Source organism: Pongo abelii, chromosome 1 (assembly GCF_028885655.2).
Source record: "Pongo abelii isolate AG06213 chromosome 1, NHGRI_mPonAbe1-v2.0_pri, whole genome shotgun sequence".
In the NCBI taxonomy this organism is placed as follows: Eukaryota; Metazoa; Chordata; class Mammalia; order Primates; family Hominidae; genus Pongo; species Pongo abelii.
The window spans coordinates 208,292,743-208,311,923 of NC_071985.2; the positions used below are offsets into that span (position 1 = coordinate 208,292,743).

Consider the following 19,181-nt stretch of genomic DNA (forward strand, 5'->3'; position numbering starts at 1 on the left):
TTTCCTCATTTGGCTGTTGGATTTTAAGCAAAAGCATCCAAGAAAAACAAGGCCTGTTCAAAAACAAGACAACTTCCTTTCACTGTTGCCTGCATTTGTACGTGAGAAACGCTCATGACAGCAAAGTCGCCTTATGTATAATGAAACAAGGTCAGAGACAGATTTGATATTAAAAAAAAAAAGACTAAAAACTTAGTTTAAGAGTCAATTTAATAAGTTTAAAATAAATGTTTAGTTTCATAAGGATGATGCTATCAATATTTTCTTGGTTACAGACACATTATTAAAATTTTGGGTTAATTTTATTGACAATTCTTAAGATTCTTTCTCATGCTTAATAAAGTATGCTACCCAGTTAACTCGTCTACATCAGCAAAGCAGATAATACAAAACAGGAAAATTACAAATCACTGATACTTAGTCCTTGTGGGAATCATGCTTTTATCCCAGCAGTTTTACAAGGTGGCTGGCATTCCCTGAGCATATTCGGAATTGCACTGTGGGGAAAGAGGTTGTGCTCAGTTGTAGGGTGGGGGGATGCACTGCCTGAGGATTAAAAAACTAGTTCTATGACTGTGAGGAAGTCGTTTAAATTTCCATGATTTGTTCCCTCCTATGTGAAAAGAGAAGGTGGACTTCAACCTCTAAGATCTCCAGTTTTCACATTTTATGGACCTTTGTAGAAAAAACATCAGGAGTTCATGTGGGATGACAGCAAGTCATTTCTTTGAGGAGAGTCTTGATCACCAGGCAATATTCACAGCATAGAGACTGTCAGATGACGATGGCTAGCATGGAAATGAGACCCACACATTTAAATCACCCAGCAAATATTCCGAAGGCTAATTGTAGCACATTTTATGAAAGACATTTCAAACTGTGGTCCTGAAGAGTGTATCCCATCTTGCAGAGGTGGGGAGCCTGTGGGGATAAGAGTTCTGAAGAGGAAGAGACAACGAGAGTTCCCAGTAGCTAATGTTTGTCATTCTAGTTGACCGTGCTGGTCTATTAGGCTAGTGGTTCAGTACACAGATGAAATGAAACATGGAACCCAGTTTATTATCAGAACAACTACAAAGAAATTGTCCCCTGTCTAAGACTGGAGTGTCAAGTCTCTGCCCTTTTTTCCTCTTTCCTTCAATGGTGGATGTGGAGTGACTGTGCATCCCACCAGAACCATGTGTCATGGCTGAGTCACATCCTCCTGCCCTTGGAATGAGAGGCACAGCAGAAGAGCTTCCCACGGAAGGGACACGGGGAGCCTGGTGCCTGGACCATGGTGCTTCTCTCTTCCAACACGTCCACTCACCCCTTGGGAGACTCTCAAAAGCCAGTTACATTACATGTTCACAGAATTTTTGGTAAAAGTAAATACCAATTATAGTGAGGAAGAATTTTGACCATGAAATATTTTAAAAACTAAAAAATGTTTATATTTAACATTTGACACAGAAGAGACCACATTTGAATAAACACATTAAATCTTCAGAGCACTTTCATTGTGGTTTTGGACCTCAGATATGACAAACACTTACATTGACAAATCCATAATTTCTTTTGTAATTTCTTTTTATTTTTACAAATTATACCATGATAAAATTTGACAAAAATTATTCATGTGAAAGTTTCCTTTAACATTTTATAAGTTAATCAAGTGCATACCACAATAGATTTTTGGTTGTTGTTTAGGTGTTCTCGTGATTTTAGTATTACACAACTTTAAGCTGAGACTACACTCAGAAATAAGTTTAGAAAATGGCATTACAAAAGGTTGGGAGTGAGCAGTAAAAAAACAAACAAACCCATGCAGGGCTGTTGTGCTGTGGGAAATCAGATGTGTTCACTGCCATAAGTCTTCAGTGCGGCCAAACTTAAAAACCAGCCCTCTGTGAATAAAACAAGAAATATCACATGACTCCCTGAATTTGAGAAAAGAGTATGTGAGATTTCAAGAATGGTGTGAAACAAGCAACAAAGAATAATTGATGAGTTGTAGAAGAAATTTTGGTACGAAATGTATCAAAACAGAAACTGATCATTCTAAGGTAGTGAATTCTTCCATTATGTTCAACTGTGCTATTAACCACCATATTCCCAACAACCTTAACTTTCGAGTACTGAAGACACATGTGACTTTTAAAAAGTTACCACTGTTTACTATGTAACCATCATATGTCTGATTATTTTTTTTTTTGAGACAGAGTCTTGCTCTGTCGCCCAGGCTGGAGTGCAGTGGCGCGATCTCGGCTCACTGCAAGCTCCGCCTCCTGGGTTCATGCCATTCTCCTGCCTCTGCCTCCCGAGTAGCTGGGACTACAGGCACCCGCCACCACACCTGGCTAATTTTTTGTATTTTTAGTAGAGACGGGGTTTCACCATGGTAGCCAAGATGGTCTCGATCTCCTGACCTCGTGATCCGCCTGCCTCAGCCTCCCAAAGTGCTGGGATTACAGGCGCGAGCCACCATGCCCAGCCCTATACGTCTGATTTTGTCAAATTCATTCAACAAACTGTTTTGGTGCCAGGGCTATAAAATAAGATACAAAGCCACTGCCCTCAAATTGCTCTCATTCTTGCTAACGTGATGTGGTAAGTGTGGGGGTGGTTGGGGAAGGAGACTTATATACCAAGTATTAAGGGGGCACAGAAACACAGAATTCAGTCGCCCTGAATAAGTTAGAAAAGGATTTACAGAGGTGGTAATATTTGAGATGGGTTTTTGTGGAAAAACAGGGGTTTGAATGGGAGATTGGTAGGAACAAGACCTAGCCGGATGATGAGGGCAGGTGTTTCGGGGACAGGAAACAGTACATCAAAGGGGAAAGAGGAATAAAAAAGCATGGGGCTTCTGGAAAAGCCCAGGAGACTAGTATGATAGGAATTTGCCCTCACAGAGCTTACAGTCCAGGGCAAGCTTGTCCATCCCACAAAGTGTGGGCCACATGTGGCCCAGGACGGCTTTGAATGTGGCCCAACACAAATTCGTAAACTTTCTTAAAACATTATGAGATTTATTTTGTGATTTTTTTTTTTTTTTTAAAGCTCATCAGCTATTGTTGGTGTATTCTATGAGTGCCTCAAGACAATTCGTCCAATATGGCCCAGGGAAGCCAAAAAATTGGACACCCCTGGTCTAGGGTTTAGGTGAGGGAATGTCTACAGTTGTCCTTAAGGTTTCAATTTAAAAGAGGCAAGAGGGCAACCGTATGCATAAAATGATACCTGAGGTGTTAACAGAACAAGGAAGAATCCACCATGGCCAGATTACGGTTGGCCATAAGGAGGCAGGGAATGGACACAGCCAGGCTTTGGGAAGCCAATTGCCAAGGGTGGCAAATTATCCACAGGTGCCTTAGATGAGCCAGAGTGCAGATGCCTGCCTGCATGCTCTATGGGGCAGCTAGCGCGCAGTCCCAGGCACCAAATGAAATGGGGGCTATGAGCCAGACACAGTGGCTCATGCCTGTAATCCCAGCACTTTGGGAGGCCAAGGCGGGTGGATCGCTTGAGCCCAGGAGTTTGAGACCAGCCTGGGCAACATGGCAAAACCCGGTCTCTACAAAAAATACAAAAATTAGTCGGGCATGGTGGCATGCGCCTGTAATCCCAGATCTCTGCTCTTCTAGTTAATGTCGGATCTACTGCTGTAACAAAGAAAAACTGAAGTTGGTTATTAGAGGCTTCTACTGTCCAAATAGCTTAAAAGAGATGCTGTAACTTCAGAATACTCATCACAAGATATGAACTCTAATCTGAAGAGTTTCTTGGGCAAGAGCCAGGGACCAGTCCCTCCTACACTGTCAGATGGTCACCTCTGGTACTCACATCTGTCCATTCTGACTTCTGAAATATTAATTCTATGCTGCTGCTGAGTACCATTATGTTATGAATCAGAATGGCAGGTGTCCCCTCCAAATCTCATGTTGAAATGTGATCCCCAATGTTGGTGGTAAAGTCTAGTGGGAGGTGTTGGTCATGGGGGCAAATCTTTTTTTTTTTTTTTTTTTTTTTTTAAAGAGGGAGTCTCGCTCTGTTGCCCAGGCTGGAGTGCAGTGGTGTGATCTCGGCTCCCTGCAAACTCCGCCTCCCAGGTTCAAGTGATTCTCTTGCCTCAGCCTCCTGAGTAGCCAGGACTACAGGCACATGCCACCATGCCCAGCTAATTTTTTTGTATTTTTAGTAGAGACGGGGTTTCACTATGTTGACCAGGCTGGTCTTGAACTCCTGACATTGTGATCCACCTGCCTCGGCCTCCCAAAGTGCTGGGATTACAGGCATGAGCCACCGTGCCCGGCCAAGGGGGTAAATCTTTCATGAATGGCTTAGTGCCATCCCCTTGGTGATGAGTAAATTCTCACTGTTAGTTCACATGAAAGGTTGTTTAGAGGAGGCTGGTACCTCCTCTTCCTCTTTCTCTTGCTTCATGTGATATGCCGGCTCCCGCTCTGCCTTCTGCCATGACTGGCCCTCACCAGAAGCAGATGTTGATACCATGCTTCCTGTTCAGCCTGCAGAACCATGAGCCAAAACAAACCTATTTTCTTTCTAAATTATCCAGCCTCAGGTACCCCTAAATAGCAATGCAAATGGACTAACACAACAGGCAATCTCCTACAACTACTCTGCTAACTGCGTCCATTACCTGGGGTTCAATTTGCTTACAGGATACGAGGTATAACCCAAACAGGCTGTGCATCTTGTCACATCTAAGTTTACATTTTTCTTATTTCCAAACTGATTTTACAAAATGGCAAAAATACCTGGTGATGGAATAGAATAGGTGTGAATACCAACTGGTGGCTCTTTCTGAAGGGCAGCTATTACTGTTTCAAGAGGGCTTCAGTAGACGTGGGATTTTTGTTTCTTTTTTGGAGGTGGGTGGGAAGGGAAGGGGAAGGAAAAGTCCTGTAACATACATCAGATTCCTACTTTTTTGGATTAGGGACTTCTTTGAAAATCTGATGAAAGCCACAGACTATCTCTTTCCAGAAATACGCAAAACACCAATTTCCTACATATGGAAATGTCTGGTGATACCTCACCTTCAGAAGGCTACTGAAAGAATAAAGGTTAAGAACTCATGGCCAGGCGCGGTGGCTCATGCCCATAATCTCAGCACTTTGGGAGGCCGGGCGGGTGGGTCACGAGGTCAGGAGATCAAGACCATCCTGGCTAACATGGTGAAACCCTGTCTCTACCAAAAATACAAAAAATTAGCCGGGCATGCTGGCAGGTGCCTGTAATCCCAGCTACTTGGGAGGCTGAGGCAGGAGAATCACTTGAACCTGGGAGGCAGAGTTTGCAGGGAGCCAAGATCACGCCACTGCACTCCAGCCTGGGCGACACAGCGAGACTCTCTCTTAAAAAAAAAAAAAAAAAAAAAAAAAAAGAACTCCTGATGCAGGCTGGGTGTGGTGGCTCACGCCTGTAATCCCAGCACTTTGGGAGGCTGAGGCAGGCAGATCACGAAATCAGGAATCAAGACCATCCTGGACAACATGGTGAAACCCCGTCTCTACTAAAATTACAAAAAAAATAGCCAGGCGTGGTGGCGTGTGCCTGTAGTCCCAGCTACTCAGGAGGCTGAGGCAGGAGAATCATTTGAACCCGGGAGGCGGAGGTTGCAGTAAGCTGAGATCGTGCCACTGCACTCCAGCCTGGGTGAGAGACTGAGACTCCGTCTCAAAAAAAAACAAAAAACAAAAACACACACACAAAAACTCCTGATGCAGAGGATTAAGAGCTGTTGAGCTGTTTTGTTTGTGGGGTTTTTTGGCCAGTGACGGGGGTAGGTTGTGGGGGCTGGAGGGGGTGGTGGTGGTTGGAGGAACAGCATGAGTAGAGAAAACGGCAGGCCCTAAATTTCTAGGAAGGATGAACATCAGAGAAGATTACTGATGAAAGCCTTGAGGTTTTTAGAGGTTTTCGTCATCTTTTCATTTGTAATAGAAAGGGAAGCATAAAAAATGTTTGGGCTTTTCCTCTCCACACCTCAAATCTCACTCACAAATTCTACAATATCAAGGACAGAAGAACTATAAAACATATCAGAAACCAAAATTTAAGGATAAATAGTTTTAGGCAGGCTTTCACTTAAAGCAACTGTTAGAGATCTAAGTTTAAAATGAACATCACCAGTGTTATGTAACTAAATCTTCATGAATCATAGTTACTCACTCATTAAAAGGGGGCGTGGTAGCAATCTTAAAAATTAATATATGCTCCTAAGGTTGGCAGTAAACCAACTCATCTATTTAAAATATCCTTCTCAACCTTACTCTTCATGTTTTATGAAAATATCATGGGGGAGGGGCATTGGATGAGTAATTAGGCAACTCAATATAGAAAATGATATAAAAGAAGCTATTTTTTTTTAAAAAAAAAGATAAGATAAAGAATGCAAAACAAACTTACCCAAAAAAGATGAAGGCATTCTGGAAAAATACAGCAATTCCAGGGTATACTATGTCTTTTTCTGTAAAAATAATTGCAGTGTTTAGAGGGTTATGATCTCAAAACATTTAGTTTCAGATATATTGGCAAATACCAGTTTTCCTGCCTAGAAGAATTGATTTTTCTTAGAATTAGGGTTGGCTTGAGTATTAAAAGACATAATGTGTAACAGAGTCTAGCATGGCTTTAGTAAATGATAGCTCCCTTAGTTCACTTAACAAATATTTACTGGGGGCATACTGTATCCTGGCCCTATTTAATGCTGAGGATACTGCAATAAACAAAACAGGTAAAATTTTTTTTGCCCTCATGGAACTAGAGAATATACTGAATAAAAAGATGATAAAATAATGCAGGAAAGGTGGAGAAGTGTAGTGTGACATTGGACACAGATGGCCAGGAAGACCCCATGAGAAGGTGACACTGGGGTAAGAACACGCAGGAAGTGAGGGCAGAAGCCATGCACACGCCCTGAGGGAGCACACCGGTGAATTACAGGAACAGCCACGTAGGCACAAGAGGGAAGAGCAGGGACAGGGTAAAGAAAGAAGGCGACTGGGCAGCGGAGACCTGGCAGTCACAGTGAGGACTCTGATTTTTACTCTGAGTGAGATGAGAAGCCACTGGGTTGTGAGCAGGAAAGTGATCTGAGCTGACATATTTTAAGAGGATCCCTCTGGCTGCTGTGCTGAGGGTAGATTAGAGGAGGCGAGAGAGGAAACAGAAACCAGTTAGGAGGCTCTTCCAGGAAATCCGGTGAGAGATGATGATGGATCGAACCAGGGTGGTGGCAGTGGAGAGATGGTAAATGGTGGTTAGACTCAGGATACATTTTACAGCACAGTCAACAGGATCTGCAGATAGATTGGATATGGGGCGTGGGAGGAAGACAAATGTCATCTTTGACAGGCCTTCACCATCCAGGACTTCTGGCCTAAACACCTGGAAAGATACAGCAGCCAGCCATTAACTAAGATTGGAAGGACTGCTGGAGCAACACTTTTTTCTGACTGTATCTAGAAGTGAAGTTGAAATGCTCATCAATTTCTACTACTGGAATTGTTAATGACTGCTCATTAACAGAGGCATAATAAATAGGTGAACTGTCAAATTTTTCTCATTTCAGAACAGCTTTGGTTAATCTGATTAACATAACAGATGGTTTGCATAGGTCTTCACCACTATTTCACGTTAAATAACCATTACCACTAGAATGGCTTCTAAAAATGTTACAAAGCCAACTTTATAAAATTACAGATCTGCTGCTAATAATTCTCAAAACATAACCTTGCTCCAGAAGCTTTCAGGAAAATAGCCTAAAATTATGAGATAAAGACATTCCTATAAAAAGCGGCCCTGTATTAATAGTTGTATCTGGGAAAGAATTATCAGTAATTTCATTTTCTTCTTTTGAGTTCTTTTACATTCTTAGTTTTCTATAATGAACAAGTATTATGCAATTCCCATGATAAAAAGGTAATTTTTTTCCTTTTTTTTGTTTTGATTTTTGAGAGGGTCTCCCTCTGTTGCCCAGGCTGCAGTGCAGTGGCATGATCGCAGCTCACTGCAACCTCCACCTCCCAGGTTCAAGAGATCTCATGCCTCAGCCTCCCAAGTAGCTGGGACTGGAGGTGTGTGCCACCATGCCTGGCTAATTTTTGTATTTCTAGTAGAGATGGGGTTTTGCCATGTTGGCCAGACTGGTCTCAAACTCAAAATATATACATTTTAAAATATACATATGGCTGGGCGTGGTGGCTCACTCCTGTAATCCCAGCACTTTGGGAAGCCAAGGCAGGTGGATCACCTGAGGTCAGGAGTTCAAGACCAGCCTGGCCAACATGGCGAAACCCTGTCTCTACTAAAAATACAAAAATTAGCTGGACATGGCAGCAGTCGCCTGTAATCCCAGCTACTTGGGAGGCTGAGGCAGAAGAATCGCTTGAACCTGGGAGACGGAGGTTGCAGTGAGCTGAGATCGCATCACTGCACTCCAGCTTGGGCAACAAATATACATATAAAAAACAGATTTTATAGCAGCAAAAGAACAACTAACTTATAATATCATGTGAAATGCAAACGGGGGATAAAAATTATGATAATAACTAAAAACGTAAGAAAAGAGAACAAAAGGAAATAAACCAAAATATTTAAGAGTGGTGAAATTATTACTTCTTTTTCTTTTTTTTCTTTTCTTTTCTCTTTTTTTGAGATGGGGTCTCACTTTGTCACCCAGGCTGGAGTACAGTGGCGCAATCACAGCTCACTGCAATCTCTGCCTCCCGGGCTCAGGTGATCCTCTCACCTCAGTCTCCCGAGTAGCTGGGACCGCACGTGCACGCCACCATACTCGGCTACATATTTATTATTTGTAGAGATGGGGTCTCCCTATGTTGTCCAAGCTGGTCTCAAAATCCTGGCCTCATGCAGTACTCCCTCCTTGGCCTCCTGAAGTGCTGGGATTACACTGCACCCACTCTCTTTTATTTTCTACAATTTTGGTAACATGATTTTAATAATAAATTACACATGGCTAGGCCTAGTGGTTCACACCTGTAATCCCAGTACTTTGGGAAGCTGAGGCAGGCAGATCACTTGAGCCCGGGAGTTTGAGACCGGCCTGGGCAACATGGTGAAACCCCATCTCTACAAAAAAATACAAAACTAGCAGGGCGTGGTGGCATGTGCCCGTCATCTCAGCTACTCAGGAGGCTGAGTGGGAGGACTGCTTGAGCCTGGGAGGTGGAGGTTGCAGTGAGCTGAGATTGTGCCACTGCATTCCAGCCTGGGTGACAGAGCAAGACCCTGTCTCAAGAAATAAAAAAAATAATAAAAATAAAATAAAAAATACAAATATTTGGAAATATCTATTACTCCTGTCTATGAGATTAAATGATTTTAATAAAAATTTAGGAAACATTATTTTAATCTGAAAGTTACATTTTATTCAAATAAGTGTTAAAATATGAGCAGAATATATATAACCTGGTCCAGTTTTTATAAATCATTAATACTGTATTTTTACTCTGACAGCCATAGCAATTTTACCTGGAATATTAATGGGTTTTCTATTTTTCTAGGGTCCCCCAAGGTGAAATTTCTCCCAGGGTCTAACAGTATACCTTTTCCTGAGCTTGCCTTAAAGTGGCCTTATATAGCAGATGTATATTAAATGTTAGTTTACTTTTCTGTCTGAAAGGAGGTGACATCACATTACCAGGGAGGCTTAACTGAATAAATCTCAATTCTGGGATGTTAGAGCTTTGCACAGATATTCTGAAAGTCAGAACTTGTTAGGCCAGGCTTGAGGCCAGGAGTTCAAGGCCAGCCTTAGCAACATAGCAAGATCCATCTCTACAAAAAATTTAGAAATTAGCTGGGTGTGGTCGTGTGTGCCTGTGGCCCTAGCTACCTGGGAAGCTGAGGTGGGAGGATGACTTGAGCCCAGGAGGCTGAGGCTGCAGTGAGCCATGATCATGCCATTGCACTCCAGCCTGGGTGACAGTGAGACTCTTGTCTCTAAAAAAGAAACAAAGCTTGCTAACTAGCTAGATAACATATGTTCTGCTTTTGAGATTTTTGGAAGCCAAAGAAACGCAGTGTTTAGAGCTGTCTCATCCCTTCCAGGCTCTGGATAAGAAGAGAAATGACTGAAGAAAGGAATACTAAAAATATACAAGACAAAGAAAACCAAACACTGTCGGTGGGGGAGGGGGAGGGGGTCCCGGATATAAATGCATCGCTAGTAGTTGGCCCATCTATAGGAAAAAAGTTTTATTCTAAAATAACCAACTTTAATGCAAAATTCCAGTATTCCACTGAAGTAAATTGTAACCTATGTTTTCTCTTACCTTTAGCAACATAACCTCCAAAAAGAATCCACATAGATGCAATCAGAGATCCAAAGGCCAACATGAAACCAATGAAAAGCCAAATGCGAGCACCTTGAAAGAAATAATATTTTACCAGAATTCTTTCTCATAGGGCAGTACAATTAACTTTCAAAAAGAAAACAAAACCCAAACAGAAAAAAAAAAGTACAACTGCCATTAAAGTCTAATGTGAGAACAGTAAAGGATGTGTTAAACATCTTCATCAGTGTACCTGTTGGCCTTTTTCTTCTTGGTTGGTCTGTATAGATTTTTAAAAATTATTTATGAGTCTGTATAAGTGCATATACTTACTTTCCCCAACTGCCTACACTGAGAAAACCTATACTCAACCTTTCTATAAAACATCTCATAAAATCTGTTTCACCATATTTAGAGGCTCATTCTCCTTATGCTTTTATATAGACAATGCTCCCACATTTTTTTTTTTTTTTTTGAGGCAGAGTCTTGCTCTGTCTCCCAGGCTGGAGTGCAGTGGCGCAATCTCGGCTCACTGCAAGCTCTGCCCCCCAGGTTCATGCCATTCCCCTGCCTCAGCCTCCAGAGTAGCTGGGACTACAGGCGCCCGCCACCACGCCCAGCTGATTTTTTGTATTTTTAGTAGAGACGGGGTTTCACTGTGTTAGCCAGGATGATCTCGATCTCCTGACCTTGTGATCTGCCTGCCTTGGCCTCCCAAAGTGCTGGGATTACAGGTGTGAGCCACTGCGCCCGGCTGCTCCCAGATCTTCCAAGAGTACTTTCAAACAGTAACACAGACATACAGTAAAAAATTCATATTCAGTGATTTCACTTTCAGGGAAGTTAGGCAGCAAAATAAATTCAAATTTACTGTGACTAGAACTTAGGAAGGTTGCATTAAAATTATGTTAACAGAGGAGGACAGCCAACTTTCAAATCACATTAACATGTTTATGAAGATTTGCTATAAATATAATAAATGGAGTCATGACTGCCTAAAATGAATTCTGATAGGGCCTCTTTAATTTGCATAAATACATTTTAATAAAAACACTGCCTACAGCTCAATAAAGCACAGTAAATAGAATGTTATATATTAATTCCCAATTTCAAGCCCAAAACATAAAATAGATTCAAAATAATAAGCTGTTACTCACAGATATATTAAAACAAATAGAAAAGTGGTATTTCCATGTGAAATTCTCATCTTAAGGATTTAAGCATGTATAATAAGATGCTGTTTGCACCTATTTACCTGTTTGACCCAGACAACCTTCACTGTAACTATCACCTCGGACTTGTCCATTTGATACTGCATTAATCCTGTATGAATAAAATAAAACCAAGAAATCAGGGTCCATGACACCAATTACCAGAAAGAATAATCTACAGTTTCTCAAATTTAAGGTTAGGCCTGAAAGTCTTTTTTTTTTTTTTTTTTTTAAAGATACAGGGTCTCACTCTGTTGCTCAAGCTAGAATGCAGTGGCACAACCATGGCTTACTGCAGCCTTGAACCCCCGGGCTCAAGTGATCCTTCCACTTCAGCCTCCTGAGTAGCTGGGATTACAGGTGTGCACCACCACACCTGGCTAATTTTTAAAAATTTTTTGTGGAGACAAAGTGTCGCTATGTTGCTGAGGCTGGTCTCAAACTCCTGGCCTCAAGAGATCCTCCTTGCCTTGACCTCCCACAGTGCCACCACACCTGGCTCAAAGGCCTTCAGTTCTTGAGTAAAGAGTTCATATGACTGGTCTCTTCAACCAGATACTCTTTTTTTGTTTTATTTTGTTTGAGACGGAGTCTCGCTCTGTCTCCCAGGCTGTAGTGCAGTGGCGCGATCTCGGCTCACTGCAACCTCTGCCTCCCAGGTTTTACGCCATTCTCCTGCCTCAGCCTCCCAAGTAGCTGGGACTACAGGCATGCACCACCTACCCGACTAATTTTTTTTTGTATTTTTAGTAGAGATGGGGTTTCACCGTGTTAGCCAGGATGGTCTCAAACTCCTGACCTTGTGATCCACCCGCCTTGGCCTCCCAAAGTGCTGGGATTACAGGCATGAACCACTGCGCCCGGCCAGATACCCTCTAGAGCAGTGGTCATGGGCCCCAGACTAGCAGAATCAGCATTACTTGGCAACCTATTTGACAAGAAAATTATGTGGCCCTAACCCAAACCTAGCAAAGCAGACACTCTGGGCATGGGGCCCAGAAATCTGAGTTTTAACAAGTCTTTCAGGTGAGTCTGGATTGTTAAAATTTGGGAAGGAGGCCGGGAGTGGTGGCTCATGCCTATAATCCCAGGACTTTGGGAGGCCAAGGTGGGCGGATCACCTGAGGTCAGGAGTTCGAGACCAGCCTGACCAACATGGAGAAACCCCGTCTCTACTAAAAATACAAAATTAGCTGGGCATGGTGGCGCATGCCTGTAATCCCAGCTACTCGGGAAGCTAAGGCAGGATAATCGCTTGAACCCGGGAAACAGAGGTTGTGATGAGCTGAGATTGCGCCATTGTGATTCAGCCTGGGCAACAAGAGTGAAACTCCATCTCTTAAAAAAAAAATCGGCAACAAAATTCTCAAAATTTTCTTTTGCTAAGATTGGAACAGGTAAAAAGATAATTTCGCTTGGTTCTATCTGATATTCTATTTGTACGTATCAGACATAACATGTACTCATGTATGGCGATGGCAGAGGGAGAAAATGGGCCTTAGATAATCCAAATATTTCTTAAAATTGGCTTTGGAATAAATTTTTTTGTAATAATTTTGTACTGATGTCAAATGTTTGGAGAAATAATTATATTTCAAACAACACAATAACTTTTTGCTCTGAAGACATTATTGAATAGAGATTTAAGCGGTAAAATCTTGTTTTTTTAATCCTTGATACAGGCTCTAAACATAAGAATTGTTTTACTAACTTTTTACAGCATACCACTCTAAATTGAGATAGGCTTGCTTTCTTTAGAAGTATCCTTTGAAACATTCCAAATGTCATGGGAAAACGTTCACAATACATCAAGTTAAAGTTACAAAACATTATACCTATGATATATATATACCCATTTAGTTGTGAGTGTCTAACACTAGAATATAAGCTTCATGAGGACAGGAGCCATTGTCTGTCTTGTTTCTCATTTTCATTCTCAATGCCTAGCACAAGGCTAGGGGCTTCGCACATAGTAGGTGCTCAATAAATGTGTTTAGGTCAGGCCTGGTAGCTTGTGCCAGTAATCTCAGCACTTTGGAAGGCCAAGGTAGGAGGATTGCTCGAGCCCGGGACTTTGAGACCAGCCTAGGCAACACAGTAAGACCTTGTATCTATGAAAAAAAAAAGTGTTGAATATAGGAATCCTAGTTTTTTTCACAGTAATATGATGTCTTAATTTATTCATACAAATCTAAGTTTCAGAATGATCAAAATACTCAATTATTTTCAGTGATCTCTGTACAGTACTATTTTGTATATAAAATAAATACATTAAAAACAGTCTTCATATTTAGAAGTAAAACACAAATATATGTTCTTGGGTTACTGGTTCTCAGCTCGTTTTCCTTGCTGAGCCATCTGAATAAACTTCAGAGCCCTCTGTGAGCCACCACAATCCTGTCTTCACTATTAGGGACACTTTGGAATGAACAATCTCTATTTGTTCTCTGCTATGACTATTTTTATGTATGTTCTCAAATTTATAGAAAAGTTATTAAATAATCTTTTTCCTGAAACGTCTGGTATTTGTCAACATGATGCTCCATAATTGGGGGCTATAGGTGTGCTCCTGGTATTGGGGGTGTAGCTGTTCTGGGCACTCTTAGCGGACAGAGCTGCTACACTGCTTCCCCTGCCCCATCTGGACAGCCTCTTTACCCTGCTCAGACTCCAGCATCCCACGTAGGGCTGCCTTCTTCCATCCCGCACTCCGCTGCATGGATCCCCTCCTCACCCTGCTCAGGATCTGAGCCCATGCTGAGCTGCCCATTCCCAACCTGCCTGAGCCCAGCAGCCTGCTCTGGGCCACCACAACTTGTCTTTCTATAGAGGATGCCTGTCATGCTTGACCTCACCTAATAGTTTTTGGACTGAATTTTCCAGGAAGAGGAAAGGAAGAGGAGAAGAGTAAATATTACTTTTAAAACATATAGATGTGTGTTAGAGAAAGAGAAAACAGAAGAAAACACTGGCAGAATATCTGTCAAAATGTTATAGTTTGGTGAGATTACAGGCAAGTTCGTTTTTGCTTATTGGTATATCCTACTTTTTTTTTTTTTTTTTTTTTTTGAGATGGAGTCTTGCTCTGTCACCAGGCTGGAGTGCAGTGGCACGATCTCAGCTCACTGCAACCTCCACCTCCCGGGTTCAAGCGATTCCCCTGCCTCAGCCTCCTGAGTAGCTAGGACCACAGGTGCGTGTCACCACACCCAGTTAATTTTTTGTATTTTAGTAGAGACGGGGCTTCATGATGTTGGCCAGGATGGTCTCGATCTCCTGACCTCGAGATCCTTCCACCTCAGCCTCCCAAAGTGCTGGGATTACAGGCGTGAGCCACCGTGCCCAGCCTACCCTACATTTTTAAAATTAAAAAATACAGAGTAATACACAGAACATTTATTAACATTTTTAAAGCCACAAAATCAGAGAACTTTTGTAATAAGAGAAAAAATAATAAAGTTATTAATGAAAGAATAGCTGCTTTTTGACTCCTATCCATTTGAATTATAATTAACTAACAGTTTTTGTTTAAAATTATGGCCTGATACTATCTGACACTATAATAAAAAGATGTAAACTGAAGCCAAATAGATGATAAACATTTATAAAAACATGAAGTCAGCTCTGCTATAATTATGTTAATGCAACAGAATGTAAGTTTAGCAGGAAACACGTTTGAATAGTACATTCAAGCTCATATACAGCTATACTTCCCCTCCATAGTCAGACTTGCTACTGCTTCAAAGGGGAACAAAATAATTTTTTAAAGATCTGAGGACAAAAGCAGGACAAAAATATAATCACAAAAATAAAACTTTTAAATCTAAACCAATGTTGAAATTCAGGTGTCAGCTTTCTAAAAGAATTCTAACAGCATCATTATTACAGTAAAATAAATTGCAACAAAATGGAAAGAACTAGAAATAGCTGCATACTGGCCGAACTTCAAAGAAAAAGACCACAGCCCTTTGCTATCAGTGGCTTCTGAAGTCAGACCTTTACTTCTGCGAATGAATAACTACTCTGGCACTGACTCCACGCCAGGCACAGTCAAACTGGCTGCCCTTAGCCACTTGCTTTACTCTGAAAATACAAGTTACTGTGTTTACACTTAAGTAACTGTAGCAAAATTTAAAAATGTGTCTAATTTTCAACTTGGATTACCTGGAAGCCTGGAAGAGATGACTCTACAACCTAAATTAAAAGTCTACAGAAGGCCGGGCATGGTGGCTCACGCTTTTAATCCCAGCACTTTGGGAGGCCAAGGCAGGTGGATCACCTGAGAGGTCAGGAGTTCGAGACCGGCCTGGCCAACATGGCGAAACCCTGTCTCTACTAAAAATACAAAAATTAGCTGGGCACAGTGGTGGGTGTCTGTAATCCCAGTTACTCAGGTGGCTGAGGCAGGAAAATTGCTTGAACTCAGGAGGCAGAGGTTGCAGTGAGCCAAGATCATGCCACTGCACTCCAGCCTGGGCAACAGAGCGAGAGCCTACCTCAAAAGAAAAAAAAAAGGTCTACAGAAAGCTGATGGACAATGGTAGAGGTCAGGACGGGGGCTATACAGGTGTGATGGAAGTGCTGATTGAGAACGTTCTGGGGTGATGTTTTCAATCTTGATCTAGATGCTGTTTACATGAGTGTCTATGTAAGTAAAAATTTGTTGAGATGTATATATGACTTCTGCACTTTATGTATCTCACTAAATGCGGTTTTTTTTTTGTTTTTTTTGAGACGGAGTCTCACTCTGTCTCCTGGGCTGGAGTCCAGTGCCGCGATCTTGGCTCACTGTAATCTCTGCCTCTCAGATTCAAGCGATTCCCCACCTCAGCCTCCTGAGTAGCTGGGACCACAGGCATGCACCACCATGCCCGGCTGATTTTTCTATTTTTTGTAGAGACAAGGTTTCACCATGTTGGCCAGGCTGGTCTTGAACTCCTGACCTCAAGTGATCCGCCCACTTTGGCCTCCCAAAGTGCTGGGATTACAGGTGTGAGCCACCATGCCTGGCCAGAATGCATTTTATATTACATTTTTAAAATAATAAAGGCAGAGAGGCACAGTGACTCACACCTGTCATCCAGCAATCTCGGAGGCCAAGGCAGGAGAATCACTTGAGACCAGGAGTTCAAGAACAGCCTGGGCAACATAGTGAGATCCTGTCTTTACAAAAAAACTCTTTAAAACATAGCTGGGTGTGGTGGTATGTGCAAGTAGTCCTAGCTACTGGGGCTGATACCAGAGGACTGCTTAAGCCCAGGATTTTGAGACAGCAGTGTGTTATGATCATACCATTGCACTCCAGCCTGGATGACAAAGTGAGGCCCTACTTCTAAAACATTTTTTTTTTAATTTAAAAAGGAAAACCTGATTCTTTTGTAGTTCTTAGGCATGATGATTGGGTGTTCATGTGCATGTTTGAGATGTGCCTCCCTCAAACCTTGTTCTTACATCAGCACCTTACCCGTCTAACACGAAAAGAAAAAAAAAAAAAAAAAGGCCTACAGAGAGAGTTGATCCCTAAAGGAAGCATTCATAATTAAGGAAACAAAAAAAGGCCCTTAGAAATTAAAACATGAGAACTGAAATGCAAAAATGTTTAACAGATTGGAATATAAAATAAAAAGATAAAGAGATGAGAATTCTAAGAAAACATATCAGCCAGGTGTGGTGGCTCACGCCTGTAATCCCAGCACTTTGGGAGGCCGAGACGGGTGGATCACTTGAAGTCAGGAGTTCAAGACCAGCTTGGCCAACATGGTGAAACCCGTCTCTACAGAAAATACAAAAACCAGCCAGGCATGGTGGCGTGTGCCTGTAATCCTAGCTACCTGGGGAGGCTGAGGCAGGAGAATCGATTGAGCCTGGGAGGTGGAGGTTGCAGTGAGCAGAGATCATGCCATTGCACTCCAGCCTGGGCGACAGAGCAAAACTCCATCTCAAAAAAAAAATAAAATAAAATAAACAAACTAAAATAAATACTTTTTTCTTTTAAATTTATTGAGACGGAGTCTCCCTCTGTTGCCCAGGCTGGAGTGCAGTGGTGTGATCTTGGCTCACAGCAACCTCTGCTGCCCAGGTTCAAGTGATTCTTGCGCCTCAGGCTCCCGAGTAGCTGGGACTACAGGCACGCAACACCACGCCTGGCTAATTTATTTTTTATTTTTTGAGACAGAGTCTCACTCTGTCGCCCAGGCTGGAGTGTAGCAGCGTGATCTCTGCTCACTGCAACCTCCGCCTCCCGGGTTCAAGTGATTCTCCTGCCTCAGCCTCCCGAGTAGCTGGGACCACAGTCGCGTGCCACTACACCCGGCTAATTTTCTGTATTTTTAGTAGAGACAGGGTTTCACTGTGTTAGCCAGAATGGTTTCGATCTCCTGACTTCGTGATCTGCCTGCCTCTGCCTCCCAAAGTGCTGGGATTACAGGTGTGAGCCATTGTGCCCAGCCTTTTAAAATTATTTTTAGTAGAGACAGGGTTTCACCATGTTGGCCAGGCTGGTCTCAAATTCCTCACCTCAGGTGGTCTGCCCGCCTCGGCCTCCCAAACCCATGTTGGGATTACAGGCGTGAGCCACCATGCCCGGCCAAAGTAAATACTTCTTGTATCCAAAAAAAAAAAAAAAAAAAAAAGATGTGGTAACTGGAAAAACAGTTGATTCAACCCTGATCAACAGGGGAGGGAAGTCCCATGGTGACAGTGCTGCAGCAGGCTTACACAGTCATCAATTCATAATGAAACAGACAGATATGGGCTTCTGGGATGTTGATTTCTAGAACAAAAGAGGTTATAATACATTAAACAATAAATTGAGAATTTGGGAAAAAAAATAAAGATGTGATAATAGTAGAAAATGCAAGAAAACAAAGAAAAGGCAGCTAGAAACTCTAGGAAAAAGAAAAAACTGAACAAGGCTACTACAGTCCACATAGTAACTGTCCAAATTAGAACTGCAGCATTCAAGAAGAATGAAATGAACCCTAAAGAAAATATACATTCTTTCTACCAACAACCACCAAAAAAAAAAAAAAAAAACAGCAATCAGAAACTCTAGGTAAAGGTCGGGCACAGTGGCTCACGCCTATTATCCTAGCACTTTGGGAGGCCGAGGCAGGTGGATCGCTTGAGCCCAGGAGTTCAAGACCAGCCTGGCAAACATGGTGAGACCTCGTCTTAATTAAAGAAGAAAAAAAAACTATAGGAAAAAACAATACTAAATAAGAAAGTCATAGCCCAAGTATGAAGCAAACAAAAGATTTTATGAATTTGAGAAACTGGTAAGAATACAAGAATATTTTTGAAATATATTGATAAATTTGAGAAGCACAGAGTCATGGTGCTTATGCTATTTGGCACTGCGATAAATTTTGTTTACTGGTTTAAAAAATTTTTTCAACAGGAATGGTCCTATTAAAATATAAGGTCATTTCATTCCTCTGCTCAAAACCTTCCAATGGCTTCCATTACGCTTACAATGAAAGTAAAGTTCTTACTTTTGTGATGGGGTCTCACTCTGTTACCCAGACTGAAGTGCAGTGGCACAATCATGACTCACTGTAACCTCGACTTGACTTCCCAGGCTCTGGCAATCCTCCCGCCTCAGCCTCTGGAGCAGCTGGGACCACAGGCATGCCCTACCAATTTTTGTATTTTGGTAGAGATGAGG

At 42.0% G+C, this 19,181-nt stretch overlaps 2 protein-coding genes and 1 non-coding gene across 4 annotated transcripts in view; 2 read left to right on the forward strand and 1 right to left on the reverse strand.

Annotated features, from left to right (window-relative positions):
- The window catches only part of RHCE (Rh blood group CcEe antigens), a 57,797-nt gene extending 57,123 nt beyond the window's left edge, over window positions 1-674 (forward strand). Inside the window, exon 8 of one of the 2 annotated variants that reach the window (XM_009233577.3) lies at window positions 1-118. In XM_009233577.3, the coding sequence (XP_009231852.2) occupies window positions 1-118 (118 nt within the window). The other variant, XM_054539961.2, reaches the window with a different exon arrangement.
- TMEM50A (transmembrane protein 50A) overlaps window positions 193-19,181 on the reverse strand; it is a 24,689-nt gene continuing 5,700 nt past the window's right edge. The window contains 4 exon segments of the mRNA NM_001133941.1: window positions 193-1,886; window positions 6,415-6,475; window positions 10,305-10,397; window positions 11,560-11,627. Coding sequence (NP_001127413.1) covers window positions 1,841-1,886; window positions 6,415-6,475; window positions 10,305-10,397; window positions 11,560-11,627 — 268 coding nt within the window. The 3' untranslated portion in view covers window positions 193-1,840.
- On the forward strand, window positions 16,886-16,989 carry LOC112131489 (small nucleolar RNA U13). The gene has a single exon (XR_002913551.1). It is a non-coding gene; the product is annotated as a small nucleolar RNA U13 (small nucleolar RNA).